The sequence below is a fragment of the Leptonychotes weddellii genome, chromosome 14 (assembly GCF_054177405.1).
Source record: "Leptonychotes weddellii isolate Sample4059 chromosome 14, ASM5417740v2, whole genome shotgun sequence".
In the NCBI taxonomy this organism is placed as follows: domain Eukaryota; kingdom Metazoa; phylum Chordata; class Mammalia; order Carnivora; family Phocidae; genus Leptonychotes; species Leptonychotes weddellii.
Window position 1 is genome coordinate 1,550,167 of NC_138382.1, and position 22,309 is coordinate 1,572,475.

General features: G+C 49.3%; 1 protein-coding gene across 6 annotated transcripts in view; it reads right to left on the reverse strand.

The window, feature by feature from the left end:
• Positions 1–22,309, reverse strand: part of LOC102733461 (F-box/WD repeat-containing protein 12-like) — a 49,574-nt gene that overhangs the window by 18,254 nt on the left and 9,011 nt on the right. For all 6 annotated transcript variants that reach the window (XR_014139896.1, XR_014139894.1, XR_014139895.1 and 3 more), the window contains 3 exons: positions 20,771–20,934; positions 20,243–20,361; positions 16,164–16,373 (listed from right to left, as the gene is read on the reverse strand). Coding sequence is in view for 2 of the 6 variants with exons in the window: in XM_006733409.3 (XP_006733472.2) it covers positions 16,164–16,373; positions 20,243–20,361; positions 20,771–20,934 (493 nt within the window). In the remaining 4 variants the exon portion in view is untranslated. The remainder of the gene's footprint in view (positions 1–16,163; positions 16,374–20,242; positions 20,362–20,770; positions 20,935–22,309) is intronic.

The window sequence follows — 22,309 nt, forward strand, 5'->3', positions numbered from 1 at the left end:
TTGCCCCCTTTGTGCTCAGGGCTCAGACCTTTGGAGACCATTCTCCTCTGAGCCCACCGGTGTTAAATAAACCTCCTATCCTCCAAGATCTCCGGGTGCCGCTTGGTTCTTCTGTAAGGCGATCCAGTCCAGGTTCCGTAACATTTCGTTCCCTGACTGGGAAACCCAACCGTGCTGGCCCATTGTTGCCACCGGTTTGGGGGCAACGGCGGGGCGGTGACGGAACGAGGGATCGTAATGGAGAAGGCGTACCCTGCCTAATTTTCGGCAGTCTCCCGCCCCGTCACCTCAGGCCGGCCCCTCTTCGCTGTTCCCACCCGACTCGAGGAGACTTGGCAGGTGAGGACCTGGTCCCAACATCAGATTCCGGTAAGGCCTGGGGCCTCAGGACCCAGACAGGCCCACCCCCACTGGGGTGAAAGGGGAGCTTGATCACCTCCCAGAGACCTCTTAGAGGTCTCACAGGTAGGGATTCCCAGGGAGGGAATGTAATAACTTCTGGAGTGTGAATGTGTGAGTGAATGTGCAGTCCAACCTGGCTTGCTCAAGTGGACTGATTCTGTAGCTCCGCGGGCAGGCACCCTTAAGATCCCCAGAAGCCTACAGAGTCCGAGTGGGCCCATATGCAATTCCATGGTGAACAGCATACAGTCTATGGCAGCATCAGAATAGTTTCCGATCGTAAGTCACAACGCTGAGACCGCTACGGCTAAGCCTCACCTAAGCTCCTTGGGGACATGGCCAGAAGGGCATCTGATTGGTCTCCTCACCTCAGGAGGCACCCCCCCTTTGTCTGTCTCTGCCCCACTGCACATGGGGACATCACCATGGGGTCAGGGCAGAGTAAACCTACGGTTCTAGAGACCATGATCAAAAATTTCAAGAAGGGGTTTTCGGGAGACTATGGAGTCAGGATGAACCCTGGCAAGTTGAGAACCCTATGTGAATTGGAATGGCCCACCTTTGATGTCAGGTGGCCTTCAGAAGGGACATTCGATGTCCCAATGATTCATCGAGTATGGCGAGTCCTAACAGAAGAACCAGGACACCCTGACCAGTTTCTGTACATTGACTCCTGGCTAGGAACTGCTCAGACCCTTCCCCCCCGGGTGCGATTCGTTTGCAATTAGCAGGGACAGGCCAGGGTCTTAATCGCTTACCCCCAAGACCGTCTACACCTGGCCCTTCAGCTCCAGACACTCCACCGTCATCAGTCTCACCAGCGCCCCCAGGCCCAGAGGATCCACCAACACCCCCAGGCCCAAAAGATCCACTTTCTCCAGGACCAGCAGCCAGGCTGTGCCCCAGGCCAGACACAAGCACCCCTCAAATGCCGGTACAAGAGACGCGGGAACCGGAGAGGCACGATGAAGATGGGACAGTCCGACCTGGCCATTCTATGATGTATTATCAGCTCTTCTCCACCACCAACCTCCTCAACTGGAACTCATCGGCCAACCTGGGAAGACTGCCAACAGTTACTCCCCACCGTTTTAACACAGAGGAAAGGAGAATATTGAAAGGTGCACGGCAGTACCTGGAAGAGCACGCAACAGCAGGAGTCATCGACCCTGCTGCCTGGGCTAAGGCGGCCATACCTGAAGAGCGCCCAGCATGGGACTTCACCACCACCGAGGGACAGGCCCACATCCGCCGGTACCAGGAGGCCCTCCTCCAGGGAATCTGGGCAGGCGCTAAGAAACCCATGAACATGACTAAGGTAACCTCAGTCACTCAACAACCAGGGGAGTCCCCCGGGGACTACTACGAAAGACTATGTGAAGCCTACAGGATAGACACTACATTTGACCCCGAGGCACAGGAAAGCCAACAGATGGTAAACACCTCCTTCGTGGTACAGGCCGCCCCAGATATCAGAAAAAAACTTCAGAAAGTAGAGGGTTTTGCTGGGATGAACATCACCCAACTAACAGAGATTGCCAATAAAGTCTACATGAACAGGGAGGTCGCAGCCAAACGGGAAGCCGACAAAAAGATGAAAAAGAAAGTCAGCCTCCTTGCCGCCACCCTGAAAGAAAAGGACAACACAAAGGCGGGGAGATCCTGACCTCCGAAAGGGGGGAAGCCCAGAACCCCCTTGGCAAGGGATCAATGTGCCTACTGTAAAGAGAAAGGGCATTGGAAAAACGAATGTCCCAACCGGGGAAAGGCTCAAAAGCCCAGCCGCTACAAGGAAGAACCCCAAGAGGAGGACCTCATAGGCCTTACGGGAATGGACTCAGACTGAGGGGGACCGGGCTCTTTCCTCCTTGGCCCCCATGAGCCCACCGTCAAAATGAAGATGGGGGGCCAATCAGTGACTTCCATGGTTGATACTGGGGCTGAGCACTGTTGTCACCTCCCCAGTGGCATCCGTCAGCAAAAGGACTGCGACCATCCTCGGGGCCACTGGGACACGGGCGATACAACAGCTCTTTTGCCAGGCTCGCCATTGCAAACTCAGGGGCCACAAGGTCCAACATGAATTCCTTTATCTGCCTGATTGCTCCATCCCCTTCCTGGGCCGAGACATACTCTCCAAACTTAGGGCTCAGATAACCTTTGAGCCCACTGGACACACTAGCCTCTGACTGAACCCAAGGCAATTATCACTGGCAATTACCACTAGCAAGTACCACGCCGATGGAAGAATGGAGGCTATTCTGTGCCCAGGCCCAACCAAGCAGCACGCTGGAGTTCAGACTTGCCTACTCCTACCAGTAAAGAAGCCAGGAGGGGGATACCAACCAGTTCAAGACCTGCGGGCCATCAACAAGGTGACCATCTCTCTGCACCCAGTGGTCCCGAATCCATACACCCTCCTTGGCCAAATCCCAGGATCGGCCAGATGGTTCACTTGCCTAGATTTGAAGGATGCCTTCTGCCTCCGCTTAGCTCCCCAGAGCCAGCCACTATTTGCCTTTGAATGCCCTGAACCTGATACAGGGTGCCAGAAGCAACTGACTTGGACGCGCCTCCCGCAGGGGTTTAAAAACTCACCAACCCTCTCTGGGGAAGCACTGGCTGCAGACCTCGCCAGCTTCCCAAGAGGCCACACGATGCACCCTCCTCCAGTATGTGGATGACCTCCTCCTCGCCAGTGACACATAAGACTGCACAAAAGGCACAAAGGCCCTCCTACAGCTCCTGTCAGACTCAGGATAACGAGCCTAACAGAAGGAGGCACAACTCTGCCAACAGGTCCAATACCTTGGTTTCCTCCTCACCCAAGGGAAAAGAGAACTAGGGCTGGAGAGAGAGAAAGTCATCATCTCCCTGCCACAGCCCCAGACAAAAGGGGGCCTACAAGAATTCCTTGGAGGCTGCAGGATTCTGCTGCATCTGGATCCCTGGGTTCTCGGCAATAGCAAGACCCCTTTATGATCTCTTAGGGGTACCAGATCAAGAACCCCCTGCCTGGACTGAGGAAGCAAAAGCCGCTTTCACAGAGATAAAGACCTCCCTGGGGCGGGCTCCAGCCCTGGGCCTACCAGATGCAGAAAAACCCTTCAATCTCTGTGCACGAAAAGGAAAAAATAGTGCTCGGGGTACTCACCCAGACTATTGGGCCCTGGCAATGGCCAGTTGCTTACCTGTCAAAGAAGCTAGACCCTGTGGCAGTGGGATGGCCACCGTGCCCCAGGGCGCTGGCAGCCACAGTCCTACTCATCAAGGAGGTGGAGAGACTTACCCTGGGGCAGAAACTTAACGTCAAGGTCCCTCATGCAGTTGTATCCCTCATGAATGCACAGGGACACCACTTCCTTCCCAACTCTTGGCTAGCACAACACCAAGGGCTCCTCTAGGAAAACCCGCGGGTTACAGTCAAAACAGTAAGGACCTTTAAATCCAGCAATCCTTCTCCCCACAGAAGAGGGGAAACCAGACCATGACTGCTCCGAGGTGACTGATGAAGTCTACGCGAGCCGTCCAGATCTGCGGGATCAAGCCATAAAGGATCCAGAGCTCACGCTGTTCAGCAATGGCAGCAGTTACCTACAAGAGGGTGCCCGGAAAGTGGGTTATGCAATAACCACAATCACTGAAGTCCTAGAAGCTAAGGCATTACCAGCTGGATGGTCAGCTCGACGGTCTGAATTACACGCCTTAGTCCGAGCCCTCACCCTCGGTGACGGCAAGAGTCAACATCTATACTGACTCTCAGTACGCCTTTGCTACTGTACATATATATGGAGCCATCTACAAGGAAAGGGGCCTCCTAACCGCAGCAGGAAAAGCTATCAAGAATAAGGAGGAGATACTGAGACTCCTCAAAGCCATCTGGCTTCCAAAGGAAGTAGAAATCCTGCACTGTAAGGGACACCAGAAAGGAGACGACCCCATAGCGCGGGGAAATCACCTGGCATATGAGGCAGCCAAGACTGCAGCCAGTGAGGACATGGGCAGAGCCCCTTCCCTCACCATGGCCCTGACACCCCCGGAAGAATTCCCTCCACCCAGTTACACTAAAAATGAAAATGAATGGACCATGGCTGAGGGAGCCACCCTGACTGAAAAGGGATGGTGGATGATGCCAGACGGGCGCATCTTTGTTCCAACAGCAACTGGAGGGCATCTAGTCAAGGAATACCAACAACTCACTCATCTGGGAAAAACTGCATTAGAGGCCCTTCTCAAAAATAAAGCACTACTGGGGCGCCTGGGTGGCTCAGTCGTTAAGCGTCTGCCTTCAGCTCAGGTCATGATCCCAGGGTCCTGGGATCAAGCCCCGCATCGGGCTCCCTGCTGAGTGGGAAGCCTGCTTCTCCCTCTCCCACTCCCCCTGCTTGTGTTCCCTCTCTCGCTGTGTCTCTCTCTGTCAAATAAATAAATAAAATCTTTAAAAAAATAAAAAATTAAAAAAAAAATAAACCATTACATCAATCAGCTGCCAGCACTATGCCGAGGAACAAGTAGATGCTCGGTCTGCACCATGGCCCCCGCCAGGTGTCCAGAGAATGGGAACAACCCCCTTCAAAGATCTAGAGGTAGACTTCACAGATGTGCAGCCAAGCAGGGGGTTCAGATATCGCCTAGTAATAGTATGCACATACTCTGGGAGAGTCGAAGCCTTCCCGACTAGGACTGAGCAAAGCTGGGAAGTAGCTAAAGTCCTCTTGCGGGAAAGCGTGCCCCGGTTCGGCCTGCCATTAACAATCCATAGTGACAATGGACCCGCATTTGTGGCAGATGTTGTACAGGTCTTGACTAAATCTCTCAACATCACCTGGAGACGCCACACTGTATACCGCTCACCCTCTCAGTCTTAGAACCCAATGCCACATCATGGGCTACAGGAATCATTCTCCTGTTGGGCCAATATCACCCCATGGGGACCGACCCCATGGCCAAATTTATGATTAAGTCCATGTTCACTCCAAGCCTTACAGTCAACCCCTAGAGTCAGACAGAAAATAACTCGCCCTGGCGCATCCCCAGGTCCCCCATCCACATGCAGCAAGCATCTATAGTGCAACTGTTAGGTATGATTAACGCCTCCCACCAAGCGCTTAACCACTCGAATCCACCCCTAGTGTCTGACTGCTGGATCTGTATGAAGCCCGGTCTCATCCAATACCTAGGTGTTATCCTCAACCAATCTACCGTGTCACCTCCCACCTCGGCACCAGGGACCTCAGATTATCCCTTTCTGGCTCCGGTACCGCTATATGGCAACTCTTCCTCTCCCATCACGGGCCAGTCGGGTCTGTGCACCTAACAACACTTCTGGCCTGTGATCAAGGTGTATACATCTGCATCACCCTGCGCAATCAATCATGCATGCTTGTCAGTCTCTTACCCGATCTTTCAGTCCTCCCCGGGAGCAATGCCCCACTCATCTGGAGACCTTCTAGCTGCCCTCGATGCTCCCCTGCAGCCATCCCTCTTATTCTGAGCCTGCCGGCTGCATCAGGTGTTGCCCTCAGCACCCCTGGCATCGGGATGTCTCAGGTTCAGTAGCAGGGGTTAACTCAACAACTCACAGCGGATTTTTCCACCCTCACTCAGGTCGGCCCTGGCCCTGCAGCGCCAACTCGATTCACTGGCCTCAGTGGTCCTCCAAAACAGGTGCAGGCTAGACTTGCTCATGGCCGCGCAAGTGGGGCTCTGCCTCTTCCTAGAGGAGGAATGTTGTTTCTATGCTAATGAGTCAGGGGTGGCCCAAGAAACTCTGACCCAATTACAGGAACGAGTACATCGTCGGTGGAAAACACTCCAGCGGAAAACTTGGTGGGATACCCTCTCACAATGGTTCCCTTGGTTCGCCCCTTGTCGGCCCCCTCCTATTGCTTCTCCTCATAGTGGCATTTGGTCCTTGTATGCTTTATGCCCTTACTGGGTTTATTACTACTCAAATTGCTAAAGTCAGACTCCAGTTACTTCTTATTCACTATCGCCCCTTAGAAGATGAAGATGATGCCCTCAAAACTAGGTGTTTAAAGGGGCATCAAAGGGGAGAATGATAAGGAAAATCTGTGTCCTAAGATGGCTGACCAAGCCAGCAAGAGAGTTCCAGTCCTTGCCCTGGGGCTCTTCTGGGTTCTTCTCCCTGCTCTGCTTCCCGCGCCCACCAATCCGGGTTCTTCTCCCTGCCCTGCTTTGCACACACGCCAAAAGTGCCCAGTATGTGGAAGCAGAAGTGTATAAATTGCCCCCTTTGTTTGTGCTCGGGGCTCAGACCTTTGGAGACCACTCTCCTCTGAGCCCGCCGGCATTAAATAAACATCCTGTCCTCCAAGATCTCCGGGTGCCGCTTGGTTCTTCCGTTGGGTTATCCAGTCCAGGTTCCGTAACAATCACAATGAAATAAAATGAAATGAAACTGGAAATCAGTAGAAATATTAAATAAAACAGACAAGGCACTAGCTAATATAATCACGAAAAAATGGGAAAAAGCACATATACACAAAAAGAAATGGCAGGGCAATAAAGAAGATGTGGTATTTATATAAAGTTTATTATTATTATTACTATTATTACTCAGCCATCAAAAAGAATGAAATCTTGCCATTTGCAATGACGTGAATGGAACTAGAGGATATTATGCTAAGCAAGTAAGTCAGCCAAAGAAAGATAAATACCATACAATGTCACTTGTATGTGGAGTTTAAGAAACAAAATAGATGAACATAGAGGAAGGGAGGGGAAAATAAGATAAAAACAGAGAGGGAGACAAACCATAAGAGACTCTTAACTCTAGGAAACAAACTGAGGGTTGCTGGAGGGGAGGTGGGTAGGGGCATGGGGCAACTGGGTGATGGGCATTAAGGCAGGCACTTGACATAATGAGCACTGGGTGTTATATGCAACTGATGAATCACTAAATATTAACCCTGAAACTAATAATACATTATATGTTAACTAAATTGAATTTAAATTAAAAATTTTTTAAATGACAGGGCAGAAACAAATGTTCAAATAGAAGAAATTTAAAGAAAAAAAATCTCAGGAGTATTCTAGACAACTGTATGCATAAAAAGGTGAAAGCCTAGATACAGTGGGTAGTTTCCTAGGAAAACACAATATATTAAAATTGATCCTAGCAGACAGAGAAAAGCTTGAGCAGGCCAATTTCCATAGAAAACACTGAGAAAACGGTTTTAAAACTCCACCACAAAAAAAGCACCCAGCACCCAATAACATCAAAAATAAATTCTACCAAACTGAAAAACCAGACAATCCCAATGCAACTTGAATCGTTCCAGGGCATTAAAAAAGCAGAAAAATGTTCACATTCCTTGAAGTATAGCATTTATATGTAAACCTGATAAAGGAAGACCAAAAAAACTATCGACCAATCTCCCATAGACAGATCCAAATCCTGGTAAAATGCCAGCATTTAGAATGTATCAGCACATTAAAAAGAAATGCATGGATGATTTATATTTTAAAAATCCAATAAATCGGGGCGCCTGGGTGGCTCAGTCGTTAAGCGTCTGCCTTCGGCTCAGGTCATGATCCCAGGGTCCTGGGATCGAGCCCCACATCGGGCTCCCTGCTTGGCGGGAAGCCTGCTTCTCCCTCTCCCACTCCCCCTGCTTGTGTTCCCTCTCTTGCTATGTCTCTCTCTCTGTCAAATAAATAAAAATCTTTAAAAAAAAAAAAAATCCAAAAAATCACCATAACAAACCTAAGGAGAAAATGTAATTATATCTGCATACTGAAAAGGCCTTTCACAAAATTCTACACCTAATCATGATTTTTGAAAATAGTAAAATGGTCACTGATGGATCTTTCATTAACATCATTCTTGAAGCCAGCACCCCACCCCCCACCAATGAAGCTCCAGGTCATCCCACCACAGTCAGCCACAAGGAGAAATGGCCACCAATGCCACCACTGATTAATACTGTACTGGAAGTATTGGCCAGAGAAAAGAAAGCAACTGGATGCCTAAGGCTTGAAAAAATAAATATCTCTAGTTATAGATGATACAGTGTTTACCTAAAAATATTAAGAAAATCAGTTATAAAATAAATGCAAATAGGAGAATTCAGTAAGCTGACAGAATATAAAACACAACAACAGTTTTCATTTAAACAAACAACACCCAGTTAGAAAACAATGGAACAGAAAATACTTTCCCGTATCAATGGAAGAGCAACAAATGATAAAATACTTTGGAATACCGTTAACAAGAAATGTGCATAATTTATCTGAGGAAAAACGTAAATCACTTCTGAAGGACATAAAAAGCAAACTTGAACCAATGGAAATACATCACTTATTCTTGAACAGACTGACTCGGCATCATGACGATGTCCATTTTCTCCATGTTAGTATTTAAACTGAACGTGGTATCAATGAAAATACCCTTTTCTTTCCAGGAGACAGAAAATTTGATTCCAAAGTTCATATGGAAAAATAAACATGAAAGTAGCTAAGGAAACTTGAAAAAATAAGAGGTAGGGAAGTCAGACTTACTAGATTATCACAACCATAATCTGGTTCTAGAACATCTGCACCATCTCCAAAGTTTCTGTGTCCCTCAACAGTCCCCTCCATCCCTAAGGACCACTGGTCTGCTGACAGTGCAGATCTGTTGAGACTGGAATTTCCCAGAAACGGAATCATATAATATACACATACTCTGTTGTGTCTGGCTTCTTTTGCTCGGCATGTTTCTGAGGTTCATGCGTGTTGTTGCACAGATCCATAGCCTTGTTCCTTTTCCATGCTGAGTAGTATTCCACTGCATGCATATACCATTTTTATAAATCCACCTGTTGATAAGCACTTGGGTTGTATCCAATGTGGCTATTATTACTAAAGCTCCTACAAACATTTGTGTACCAATCTTTTTGTGTAAAGATTTTCATATCTCACTGGTAAATAGCTAAAAGAAAAACTGCTGCATAATATGGTTAAGTGTTTTTTAATATTAAAATAACTGCCAAACATTCTCTGAAGAATTGTGTCACATCTGTGTAAACATGTGTTTAATTTCAGCTCTTCAGATCAATATGGTGCCATATCTCACCATGGTTCTAAACTGCATTTCACTGATGACTGGTGGTGTGGAGCTTCTCTCTCTATGTGCTAATGGCTACCACTCTATATTCTTCTGTGAAGCATTCAAATCTTCCACCTAATTTTAAAGTTGGGCTATCTCTTACCTATTGAGTGATAATAGTTCTTCACATATTCTGGACAAAGTCCTGAAACGAGGTTGCATTATTACAAATATTTTCTTCCAGCCTAAGGTTTGCCTTTTCTTTTGCTGAACAACGCTTTCAAAATGCAAAATTTCTGAATTCGATGATGTCCAATAATCTATTTCTTTCTTGTACAGTTAGTGTTTTTTGTGTCCTAAGAAATCTTCACCTACCTATGAAAATTTTCTAGTCTACCAAAAAATAACTACTAAAATTAGTGAGTTTAGCGAGGCAGCTAGATGAGGTAAATATACAAAATTCAAATGTATTCTTACGTATATTTATACAGAAGAAGCTTCTATGTATGGTACGTATAGTATGTATAGCAATTTCCTTATAAATACAGAAATACACATTTATATATTATTTACACATTTCTGTATATGCCAAATACTAGCAATGAAAAATCAGAAATTAAATTTTGAAACAGTAACATTTAAAATATATAATATACAATTAACAAAATATATGCAAGCCCAGTTCACTTAAAACTATAAAACTTTGTTGAGAGACATAAGTGAAGGCCCATCTAAATGGAGACATATTTGCCATGTCTGTGGCTTAGAAGACTACATCTTTAGATGTCAGTTGTCTCCAAATCAATCTATAGATTCAATGTCATCAAAATTCCAGTAGGTAGTTTTAAAGAAATTGGCAAGCGTGTTGTGATGAGCACTGGGTGTTAGACACAACTAATGCATCATTGAACACTGCATCAAAAACTCACGATGTACTGTATGTTGGCTAACTGAACATAAAAAATTTTTTTTAAAGAAATCCATCTATTTTTGAAATAAGAAAATGCTGGAGGTCATGACTTACAAGTCTACAGCCCACGAGAGCCTGTGTCTGTCCTTTTTTTTTTTTAAGATTTTATTTATTTATTTGAGAGAGAGCACATGAGAGGGGGGAGGGTCAGAGGGAGAAGCAGGCTCCTCGCTGAGCAGGGAGCCCGATGCGGGACTCGATCCCGGGACTCCAGGATCATGACCTGAGCCGAAGGCAGTCGCTTAACCAACTGAGCCACCCAGGCGCCCTGTGTCTGTCCTTACAGTGGAAATGGACTCACACATCATGTTGGTATTCTGACAAAGGTGCTGAAGTAATTCAGTGAAGAAAGGATGGCCTTTCCTACAAAATCTGGAAACCCATTTGTAAATAAAAATGAACCTCAATGCTGACCTTGCACACACATATAATTTAACTTTAAATGATCTACATGTAGTGTCTCCAAATAATCCCTGGGTGAGAGAAGTCACATGAAGCTGAGCTGAGGTGCCAGGTTTTCACCTGGAGGCCCAGTGGGGTTGTTGGCAGCTCAGCCCCTTGTGGCTGCAGGCAAAACTGAGGTTTCCCCTGTGGTGGGTGGTGGGGCATTCCCAGTTCCCGGGCCCCCATAACACGACAGCCAGTGGGGGGTTCACGTGAATGCCCCCCAGGCCTCCAGTCTCTGACTTCCGCGATCAGCCAGAGAAAACTCACTGCCTTCCAAGCACTCACAGTGGGTCCACCCAGATCATTTCCCTTTAGCTGTGTAACCAACTTCTCATAATGCTTGTAGATTTGACCATTTCTCCTTGAAATTCCACAAATTTTGTTCTATATGTGTTTAGGCCAATTTTAGCCTTGCTCTATCTTCCTTGGAGACTAATCTAATTATTATTACAAAGTTCCCCCTAATATCTAGTGATGACTTTTATCTTGAAGTCTTCTGGTCTAACATTAATAGCTTATCAGCTTGCTTTTAGTTATTAGCATCTCCAGGGCATCATTTTCCCTCCTTTTCATTCCAAACTTCCTTAAGTGTTCTGGGTTTTTGGGGTTTTTTTTTAAGATTTTATTTTTAAGTAATCTCTACACCCAATGTGGGGTTCGAACCTACAACCCTCAGATCAAGAGTTGCACACTCTACCCACTAAGCCAGCCAGGTGCCCCAAGTGTTCTGTTTTAGGGTCTTACATTAATTTTTAGGGCTGCAGTAACAAATTGGGTGGCTTAAAAAAACTAAAAATGTATTCTTTCACAATTTTAGAGGCTAGAAGCCCAAAATCAGGTGCCAGCAGGGCCCTCTCCTTCTGAAGGCTCTACAGCTTTCCTTGACTTGTCTGCCCCCGTGTGCACCTGGCCTTCTCTGTACATCTGTGTTTTCTCCTCTTATGAGAACACTTCTCATTGGACAGAGGGCCCAGTCTAAATCCAGGATGATTTTACCTGAGATCCTTAACCGGATACCATTTCCAAATAAGGTCACATTCTGAGGCTCTGAGTAGATGTGAACTGGGGGATGGGGGGTGTGTGGAGAGGATATCCTATTCCATACCCTACTGGTGCACGTACAGAGTTAGTAATCTCCAAATCTGAGCTCAATCTCGGTAGGGGGTTGATCCTGCTCCATCCCCCTGCAGGGCAACACCCAAGAAAATGAGTGCTTCTGGCAAAGCCTGCTGTCCTCTGGTCACATAACACTCCACTAGGGTGAAGGCTGCCGGCGGTGTCTGGGCCCTTGTGCTGAGGTTGGTGCTCAGAGGTCCTGAGCCCCTGGACTTCCCATGTAGGCATTAAGCCTTGGGATGTGGAGGCGCACTTTGCAGCCTCTGCCCGGCCACCGAAGGCTCCCTGCTGAGATAAAAATGGCATCTTCAGAATCCAGGCAGGCTAGGGACATGGTGGGCTTTCCCTCTGTGGGAGGAAGTAGCTTCCTGTTGTCCTCAGACCCTTGCCACGTGCAAGGACGCTGGAGAAGGGCACCCTCTGAGCCAACAGGAAAGGAGTTCCCACACTACACAGGTACCAAAGCTGCCATCACACACGGTGGAGCCCACTGCCGTGGCCCCTCCGCCAACTGGAACATCCCTGCTCAAGGGCGGACCCCGCGGCTGGCGCCAACGGCCCTGGAAGCGCCCGCTAAGGACCAGCCGCAGACGCCGCCGCTGCCTCGGTCATTGCTGGTGCTGCAGCCGCGTGGCCAGAAACAAAGCTTCTCATCCCAGATTCTCCCTCTTGGTGAAGACTCAGGAAGGCTTGCCTCCCAGAACCCCCAAGACACAAATGGCAATCAGACACCCCCATCCCCTTTGGAGACCCAGACATACCGACGCGACCGGGCACTCACTTCACTTCTCGAATACACAACGCTGGGTCCCGAATGAGCCAGACAAGAGAACTTGCCCTCGGGTTCCAGCCTGAGCAGGTGGCCCCCAGAGCACCACGCATTTGGCTGGCTTACACAAGTCCGAGCTCGAAGACCTAAAACGTGCACATTTCAGCCATCAGCCTGAAGGCAGAATTACAGCAAAGTCACCAGAAGGGAAGCTTATTGGAATCTGACTCTGTCTCTGATGTTTGGTGACGGACAGCTTTCCGGCCTGCCCATCCCACCCTCCGTTCCACATCCGGACAAGCGGATAAAGGCCACCCGTGGAGAATTCAAACCACAGAAACCCGGCCCACGCAGGGGTCCTCCCTCCATCCCACCCCAACCACAGGAAGAGCAGGCCACTCACTCCCCACTGCTGCCTTTAGCCGTTCAGACCCGCCTCCTGGGAGCCACCATCCTGAAAGCCTGGTTATGTGACAAATTACCTCTTCATACCCTCTTGGTGCTCATGTGGCTTCATCACTCTTGATAATCAAGCCAAATTTGGGGTCAGGGTTGATCCTGCCCCTTTTGCTCTTAGGACTTCGAGGCTGTATGCTCCTTCATTTCTCTTCTGGGAGTTAGGGGAGAGGTTCCTCCTTGTAGACGTCACTGCCCATCGGTACATGAATGGTCCCAGACAATTCAAGGATCCTGGATTGTTTAGTTCCTCATAACCTTCTCCTAACGTAAATGCTAACGCCCTCTGTTTGTCTTCTGCGCATAGTTTAAAATCCACAAGACGCGGTTCCTGCTGTTTTATAGTTGACCCTCAGATCTCCTGGTCCCCAGCGCTGCTCATCAGCCTTCCGCTTCGTGTCCCACGCATGTTCTTCTCAGCGGTGCTGTGACTGTTACAGATTCTCCATGTTACCTGAGATGCCTTCACTCCTCTTCACTCCTGGGGGTCACTTTCTGTTATGGATTTCCTGCTGGCAGTTCTTTCTTTCAAGACCCTATTCTATGATCCTTGAGATCCACGGTTGCCCGCAGTAAGTCAGACCCTGAAGGGAGTCTGCGTCCCCTGGCTGCTACCAGATAGGCTTTCTTGGTCCTCGGGTAATCTCAGTTCACCCTGATGGGCCCGTATGCAGATTCAGTTTTGTTTATCCCACTTGGGGCTTGTAGGCCTACTTGATTCCATGGATCAATGTCCTTAGTCTATTTTGGAGAAATATCTGCCATTATCTCTTCAAATGTTGCTTTTGACCCATTCACTCCCTCACCTGCTCCTGATACCAAATACTAGAATTTTTCCATGGATCCTTTATGGCCTTGCTACTCAAAGTGTCGTCTAAGACCGACAGGACCAATACTACCAGGCAGCTTTTAAAACGTCAGAATCCAAGGGGCGCCTGGGTGGCTCACTCGTTAAGTGTCTGACTTTTGATGTCAGCTCAGGTCATGATCTCAGGGTCGTGAGACAGAGCCCCGTGACGGGCTCCACACTCAGCAGGGAGTCTGCTTGAGATTCTCTCTCGCTCTCCCCCTCCCTGCTTGTGTGCTCTCTCTCACAAAAGGAAAAAAAAGTTAGAATCGAGGCATCCCCAGGGACCCAACAAATTGGAATCTACATTTAAACAACATCCCCAGTAGTTCACATGCCATTAAAGCCTGAGAAGGACTGGTCTACATCTTGTACCCTCTCTTTCCATTTACCTCACTCAATATCTGCATTTCATTCCAGGTAACCTCTTAACTTTTTCACTGATGCAGAAAACACCATACAGAAAAGTGCACAAAACACAAACCCAACGCTCAATGCATCATTACAAAGCAAATATTCACATTGCCACCCAAGTTAAGAAATGGGGTGTTGCCAGAGCCCCAGATGCTCCCCTCCACCCCCCATCTAGGTGTGATTCCACTGTCCATCCTGCTATGAAACCCACTCACTGAGTTAACCTTTGTACTCAGTGTTTCTATTCTGGAATTTCTACTTGGTTCTTTTCTAAATAGGTTCCGTCATTTTTCATAGCTTTGAGTTCTGAAACCCTCTCCCTAAACACAGCAACCACAGGGGTTTTAGCACGTAAGGACTGCAGTATCTTGAGCTCGTACTCTCTCATCTCTCCCGTGCCTAGTTAGCTCCAAGTGTGTGCTGGACACTGCATTTCAAAGCAGAAATAACATGCGGCCTTGGGTGACGTTATCTTTCCCAGGAAGGATTCTCGTTTACTCCTCCCAGGTGGCCGGGGTGCCAGGCTACAGCCAGGGGGAGCACGGCGGACCTGCAGATCCCACTTCGGGCTGCAACCCCCGACACTCCAGCCAGTGTAAGGGGAGGCCCAGGGCTCCGCCCTCACTGGCTCAGCACTCCAATTCCTCGCCGGGCCATCAAAGGCCTACAGCCTCTCAGCTGCCTTGGCAGAAGGGTCTCCAGGGCAAAGTTGCCAGCGTCGGTGACTCCATCTGATTCCGGCTAAATCTCCTGAATCTTGGTCTAGACATTTTTGTTCTTTCTCCTCTCTGAGGTTATCCAGCAGATGTACGCCTCCTACCTTTACTATCCTTCGCAAAGAAAGGGAAGCACATGGTCTACCGCTCCCAGAGAGAACCTCAGTGGCCTCTTCAGCTACGCAATGGATTCTCCAATGGATCTGGGGATGCCAATTACACTTATTCGGAAGTCTTCTTCAACAGCTGCACAGTGGTTTATGTAAAATGTTTCATCAGATGTTACTCATTTTGTTTGCTAAGCTTAGTTCCTTTCCAGTCAGTTCTGTGCGCACAGACGTCTGCTCCTCTTGATCCCCGGGACGCCAGCCTGCCCAACCTTTCCAAAGCCTCCTTCCCCACAGGTGGGGACACTGCCTCCATCTGAGAGCCACTTCCCACACCTGCCACCTTACACCCACTTTCCTCGTTTCTCCCCGCCAAACCCTCCCAATGCCCAAGAGTCACTTCTAAATGGACATTCTGGTAACAGAGGCTTTTGGTGTCCTGGGCAAGTGCTCATGTTTGTCAAACATGCCTCAGTTTCTCCTGAGTTGCGCCTTAGCTGGGACTTGAAACAAGGTAAGGAAGGGTAAGAATGCAGACAGAGAAGGAATTGCAGGGAGGAGAGAGACTGCCAGCAAGCTCAGGGGACAGGAGAGCAGAGGCACATGAACTGAACCCACAGGCAGCCCGTGGCTGAGTCTCGGTGACGGCTCAGGAGGGGCAGAGACGGGGCTAGGGAGACAGGCTGCTGCAGGCAGCTGAGCTGGAGAGGAGGAGCTGGGGTACTGGGCCGCAGAATGACAGCTTGTCCTACCACATCGAGTGCCCGGCTCCAGGCGCCACCCATCACAGTGGTCACAGCATCAGAGTGTCCGTGACCCTGGGAGACAGCTAGGACCTGCAGAGACTCCCAAGAGCCAGTCACTCACCAGCAGGAAGGGGCCCTCTGGATGGTCACAGGCCTGCAACGCAGATGAGTATGTAGGCAGGGAGAAGGAGGCCCACTCCCTCCCATTCTCCGCTTTCCACACCTTGATCAGGCCCAGCTTGTCCACGGTGACAACCAGCTGCAGCCGAGGGTAGGTCACCAAATTCACCAGAGCAGCGGGCTGCAGGGGGCTTGACCAGATCTCTGTGCCCTGGGCAACAACAAAAGGAAAATAACAACTTATACGGGGGCCATTCATTTCATAAACATATGACCATCGCCTAGTGCACACGGGGGGCACATGGGTGGAAAAGGCACAGACCCCATGCTCACAGGAGCCACAGTGTGGTGCAGAGCACGACACGGAAGCGGTGTTTCGGGGCACAGCAGTGGCGGAACTGGGGGTGTACGGAAATTCCCAAGCGCTGGCACCACCAGGACTGCACCGGGGTTGGGGGGCGGCCGTGTGCACACAGTAGTTGCCCCCAGCTCCACCAAGGCAGGCTGGGCAGGGAGCTGGGGCCTGGGCCACACGGCTGCGTACAAAGAACTTACATGTGCAGCATCTCCCTCAGGCCCCTGCAGCCCCATTTTACAGATTAGCTAACTCAGGCTTGTGGGTGAGAACAGTTCACGTGGCATGTCCGTGTTGTCCTGCTTAAAACACCCCCTTTCCTGGGAGGGGTCCTAGCCAAGGCCCGAGCTGGGCGATTCCATGGTCTGTCCCAGGACTGTAAGAACTGCAACAGGTGGGAAAGAGCTGGTGCCGGTGGGCTCAGGGCACCCGAAGGCGGGACACCAGAGAACTATCCGCGACGTTCCACTCCCAGTCTCCCAGAGGCGCCACCTGGGCTTCCGTTCCCATTCTGGGTCATTATGACCCTTTTTCTATCATGTGTTCCTTTTACCATGATCTGGATCTTTTTTTCCAACCAAGATACTCAGGATTCCTCTATGAGATCCTTTCTCAGTTGATTTCTGTTGCTCGAGCAGCAAGGTGATGCGGAGGGATGGCAAGGAGTCTCGGGGAACAGAGCACATTCACCAGGGTTAGTGAAGGAGGCGTGAGACTCCCTCCTGGGTTCGGAGTGGAAGCAGAGGTCAGGGGTCGGAGCACAGAAACACGCTGACCAGTGACTGCTGGGCAACACGCCTGCCGCAGGAAGGAAGCGGGCGGTGGTAGCACCGGGACTCTGATGCCAGAAACAGACGAACTCAAACCCTAGAATTCTCCAGGGACAGTGGATGACACGTGGCATGGAAAGCCAGACCGGAAACCAATATAACCAGTCAAAAGCATGGTCTTAAATACTGTAAGTGGAAACTAAGATCATTTTTGAAAAGGAGCATTTACTGGGGCATCGGGGTGGTGCAGTCAGTTGAGTGTCTGACTCCTGGTTTCGGCTCAGGTCGTGATCTCATGGGTCGTGGGATCGAGCCCCACAAGAGGCTCCACACTCAGCGGGGAGTCTGCCTGAGACTCTCTCCCTCTCTGTCCCTCCTGCTTGCATGCGCATGCTTTCTCTAAAATGAATAAATAAATCTTTAAAAAAAAAAAAGTATTTATTAATTTTAGGAAACGCCAAATGTTAGTTTGCCTCATAGCTCAGTGTGAAAAGCACTTACACAATTACAGTACTACTAACCATACAGATAATTATTTGGGGACAAGACAACTGCTGTGTGTGGACGTGGAAGGAGGAAAGGCGGAGGTTGTTTTCTACGGGAGGTTTGCTCGTGAAGAGTACTAAGGTTGTGCAGCCAGGCAGGATGTGTGCAGGTGGCTCTGGACTCTGAAAGAGGCTCACGCTGGCAAACCAGACCACACGGAAGTAGAGCTCAGCAAATTACGGCCTTCAGCCAAACCCAGCCCACTGCCCATATCTGTAGTTTAGCTTAAAATTAAAAAAAAAAAAAATCAAAAGACGATTTCACAACACATGGAAATATGTGCACCTCACATGTCAGCATGCGTTGCTAGCTCTGTCAGAACAGGCCACTCTCCCGTTTGCTTTCTGCTCCTGCATCGAGCCCACAGAGCTGGGGGGTTACATAGGGACCACAGGGCCCTTGACGGGAAACGTCCGCCGAGCCTGTACCCAAGTGCTCTCCCTGTTCAAGTCGAGACCTGATCATCTGGGCAAGTCTAGGGTCTCCCAGGCGCCATGTCTTCTTCTGCTGACCCCCCCACCCTGAGCCCATGTGGCCAGGTGTCCGCAGCCGACGCAGGTCCTACAGAGAGGCTACAGGAAGGCGGGCAGCCTCCCACCCCAGGAACCACAGGACCTTCCTGTGAAATGACCCTCAAATACTGCCTTGTAGGAGGAAAACCAAGCATGAGAAGAGGAAACTATCATCAACAACCGAAAACTTGGCCACGGAGTAGAGAGAAATGATGCAAACAACTTTATACCCTTTAAACAAAAAAGAGCATGGGGGGCACCTGGGTGGCTCAGTTGGTTAAGCGACTGCCTTCGGCTCAGGTCATGATCCTGGAGTCCCTGGATCGAGTCCCACATCGGGCTCCCTGCTCGGCGGGGAGCCTGCTTCTCCCTCTGACCCTCCCCCCTCTCATGCTCTCTCTCTCTCTCTCATTCTCTCTCTCAAATAAATAAATAAAATCTTTAAAAAAAAAAAAAAAAGAGCATGGGGATAAGAACGGGCTCCTGGTAACGAAGAAGTTTCTGCAAAGCAGGCAGACAACACAGACTCTCTGAAGCATGCGGATGGAGGAACAGACTCTACTAATGTAAAAACGGATGAATTGATAGCCACCAGGAAGACGAAGATTGGACAGGACTTGAACAGTGGTCGCCTCTGGGAAGAACTGCTGAAGAGAGCAGTCAGGGGGAGAATTTTTTCGCTCAAGAAATATCTCCTAGTCCGACTTTTCCAAAACCCTCAACAGTGTTTTACTTTCATGATTCAAAAGCAAAATAAATTGTAACTAACCACAGCACATCCCTCATGTGCCCCCGCCCGGTGCCCCTTCCTCCCATTCCAAGCCCCTGCCCTGGCTCCTGGGCCCCTCACAACCTAGGCTGCAGCCCAGCTGGGACTTTCAAGACTCCATCACCACCTCTGTGCCCAGCAATGGCCTCAGGTGGCCTCTCAAGTGTCCCCGCGTGACCAAACGCAGCACACACCCGCTCTCTCCCAGACTCTAACGTGACGTCTGGGCAGAGCAGTGACCCCACGGCTGGCATGGGGGTGGCAGGACGCAGCTCCCAGCAGCCTGCTACCCTCGCACACTAGCAAGGAAGGCCCAGGTCTCGGTCAGTGTGCTGAGAGCCAGGGTGCCCTGTTCAAAGTGGCCAGGGAAATCCGGGGAGCCCCCTCTGCTCTCTGAGCGAACTGGGCACTTCCAGCAGAGCTGGCCAACGGCGACATGAGGAGGCTCCCCACTTAACGTAGCAAGGACCCACAGGTGCCTTTGCTTGTCCAGGGCTTTCAAAAACATGAGGTAATCTGTAGTTTCCAGGAAAAAGTCCTATCGAGGAGGTTGGTTTCTATGTGTGCAGAACCCTTGGATTTACAGGGAACCACACGGTTCAGGACTCAGAGACACTTCCCTCTCTGTCTCAGACTGATCGTCCATAAAATCAGGGTGATAATAATGCATGCTTTGCTCAGCTGCGGTGAGAATCAGTGAGGAAATGGACCGCAAAGCTTTTTAACAATAGTGACAACCAAGTGTGAAATACCAGTTATCAAAGTCTCAACACTTAACTGGTACATGGGGGTAACTAGAAGGGGCAACTGTTTGGGCAAAACAGCCTGGACTGGGCACTAGCTCCAACGTGGACACCGCGGGACCGGGGGCAGGTGCTGCCGTGTGGCCGCTGCGCAGGCACCCACCTCCCCGAGGCAGGCCGCTCAGAGTCAAGGGCAGGTCTGGCTCCAGCTGCGATCAGACCTGAGCTCTAAGTGCGACCTGGCCTCTTGCAGCTCAGAGTTCTTGTCTATACCATGGGGATCCCACCACCTGGAAGCTGCCCCCGGGGGCTGAACGAGCTAGTAAAGGGGAAGAACCTCAGTAGGATCCTGTGAGTCGCACCCTGGCCCCTCCACCCGGCTCACCTCCTGCACATCCCAGGCACGCACTGTGCTGTCCGAGGACACGGTGCACACCACCGACTTCTCCTGTCCATCAAACCGGCACTCGTTGGTTGAGATGTAGGCCAGCTCGTCTATGCCTCCTGGAAGAGAACAGAGACTGGCCTTGAATGCACACCGAACGTCTGGGATGTGGACATGCAGACTGGGGAAGGGCCGGCGGGACACTCCTTCCTCTTTCTCTCTCGGGAGCACCCAGGCGCTCTTAGGGGACAGCTGTGGCCATAGGGCTTCACACCCAGGACTGCCCCCTCCCACCAGCCACGTGGCCACAACACTCCCTACTCTCTTGCTTTCCGTTCTCTCTACTCTGAAATAAATATAACAATTCCTTCTTCACAGGGCTACTCTGAGCACCAAGTGACATGGCCAAATACAGAACCCAGCAGGGCGAGTCCTCGTCAAGCAGCCCCTTCCCACTCACTGGCTAAACACCAAATCCCAGGGCACTCGACCAGGACAAGTGAGCAGCAGGAAAGCTTGCAGCCATACCTTTGTGCCCAGCAATGGCTTTGCAGATGAAGTCCTTCTCTGGCCGCCCAGATTCCATTCGGAACTCCAGCTCAGATCGGCAGAGATAGTACTGTTTCCATGTTTGTGTGCCCAAGGTCATCTGGGAGGCTTTACATGATGACCAGCGTCTCAGACACAGCTGCCTGGAACACAGACCCATGATCCCAGGCAGGACAGGGCAGGTGTTAGAAGAAGGTACTATGATGTCCACAGGTCTAGTTTTGATTCCTGGCTTTACCATCTAGTAGCTTGGACAATGCACTCTGCCTACTGAGGCCTCAACCGCCTCCACTGTTAAAGTGGGGATGATGATGAGATGACACTGAACAAGTGCTCACCACCACCAGGTGTCAGTGCTTCTTGCGTATTCCACCATTTTTCCTGACACCCCCGTGAAGTAGGTCCTGACCCCTTGTACATGACCGGGGCTTTAACTGACCCAAGGCCAAGGGCATGCAGCTTCGGTCATGCAACCGAATTACTTCGGTAATTCAAGAGTATTTCTTGGGATGCCTGAGTGGCTCAGTCAGTTAAGCATCTGCCTTCAGCTCAGGTCATGATCCCAGGGTCCTGGGATCGAGTTTCACATCGGGCTCCTTGCTCAGCGGGGAGCCTGCTTCTCCCTCTGCCTGCCGCCCCCCTGCTTGTGCTCTCTCTGACAAATAAATAAAATCTTAAAAAAAAAAAGAAAAGAGTATTTCTTGAAGTCTCCAACTCTTATTGCTGAATTGTCTATTTCTCCTTTTAGTTCTGTCAGCCCTTCGTGTATTTTGCTGCTGTCATTAGGTGCGTATGCATTTATAATTTTTAGATCTTCTTCATGGATTGACTTATCATAAAATAGCCTTCTTTGTCTCTAGTAATGCTTTTTGTCTTACAGTCTACTTTGTCTGATATTAGCACGGCCATTCCAACTTTCCTTTGGTTACTGTTTGCATGGTATATCTGTTTCCATTCTTCAAATTTCAACTTATCTAAGTCTTTGAATCTAAAGTATGTCTCTTGTAGACAGCAGAAAGTTGGATATTGTTTATCCCTTCTGACAACCTCTGCCTTTTTATTGGAGTGTACACTTAATACATTTCACATAATTAATGACAAGGCATGATTTACATGTCATCTTGCTACTTATTTCTAGGTTTTAAGCATTTTCCCCTCTAGTCTTCTGTTACTGCCTTCTTTTGTGTTGAATAATTTCTAATGTACTAATTCCCTTGTCATTTCTTCTACCATATTTTTTGAGTTCTTAATGGTTGCCTTGGGGATTAATCTAGTTTTGATTAACATCAACTTAATTTCAACAGTATTCAAAAACTTTGCTCCTATGTAGCACCGTTTCCTGCCCCTCTCCAATTGTGCTGCTACACCTACAAATCACGTTTTATACATTATATATGCATCAACAGACAGCTATATTGTTTTATGCAACTGTCATTTAAATCATTAAAGAGAAAAACAGACTTACAAATAAATACATTTATACTGCCTTTTATATATGCCTATAAAGTAACATCACTA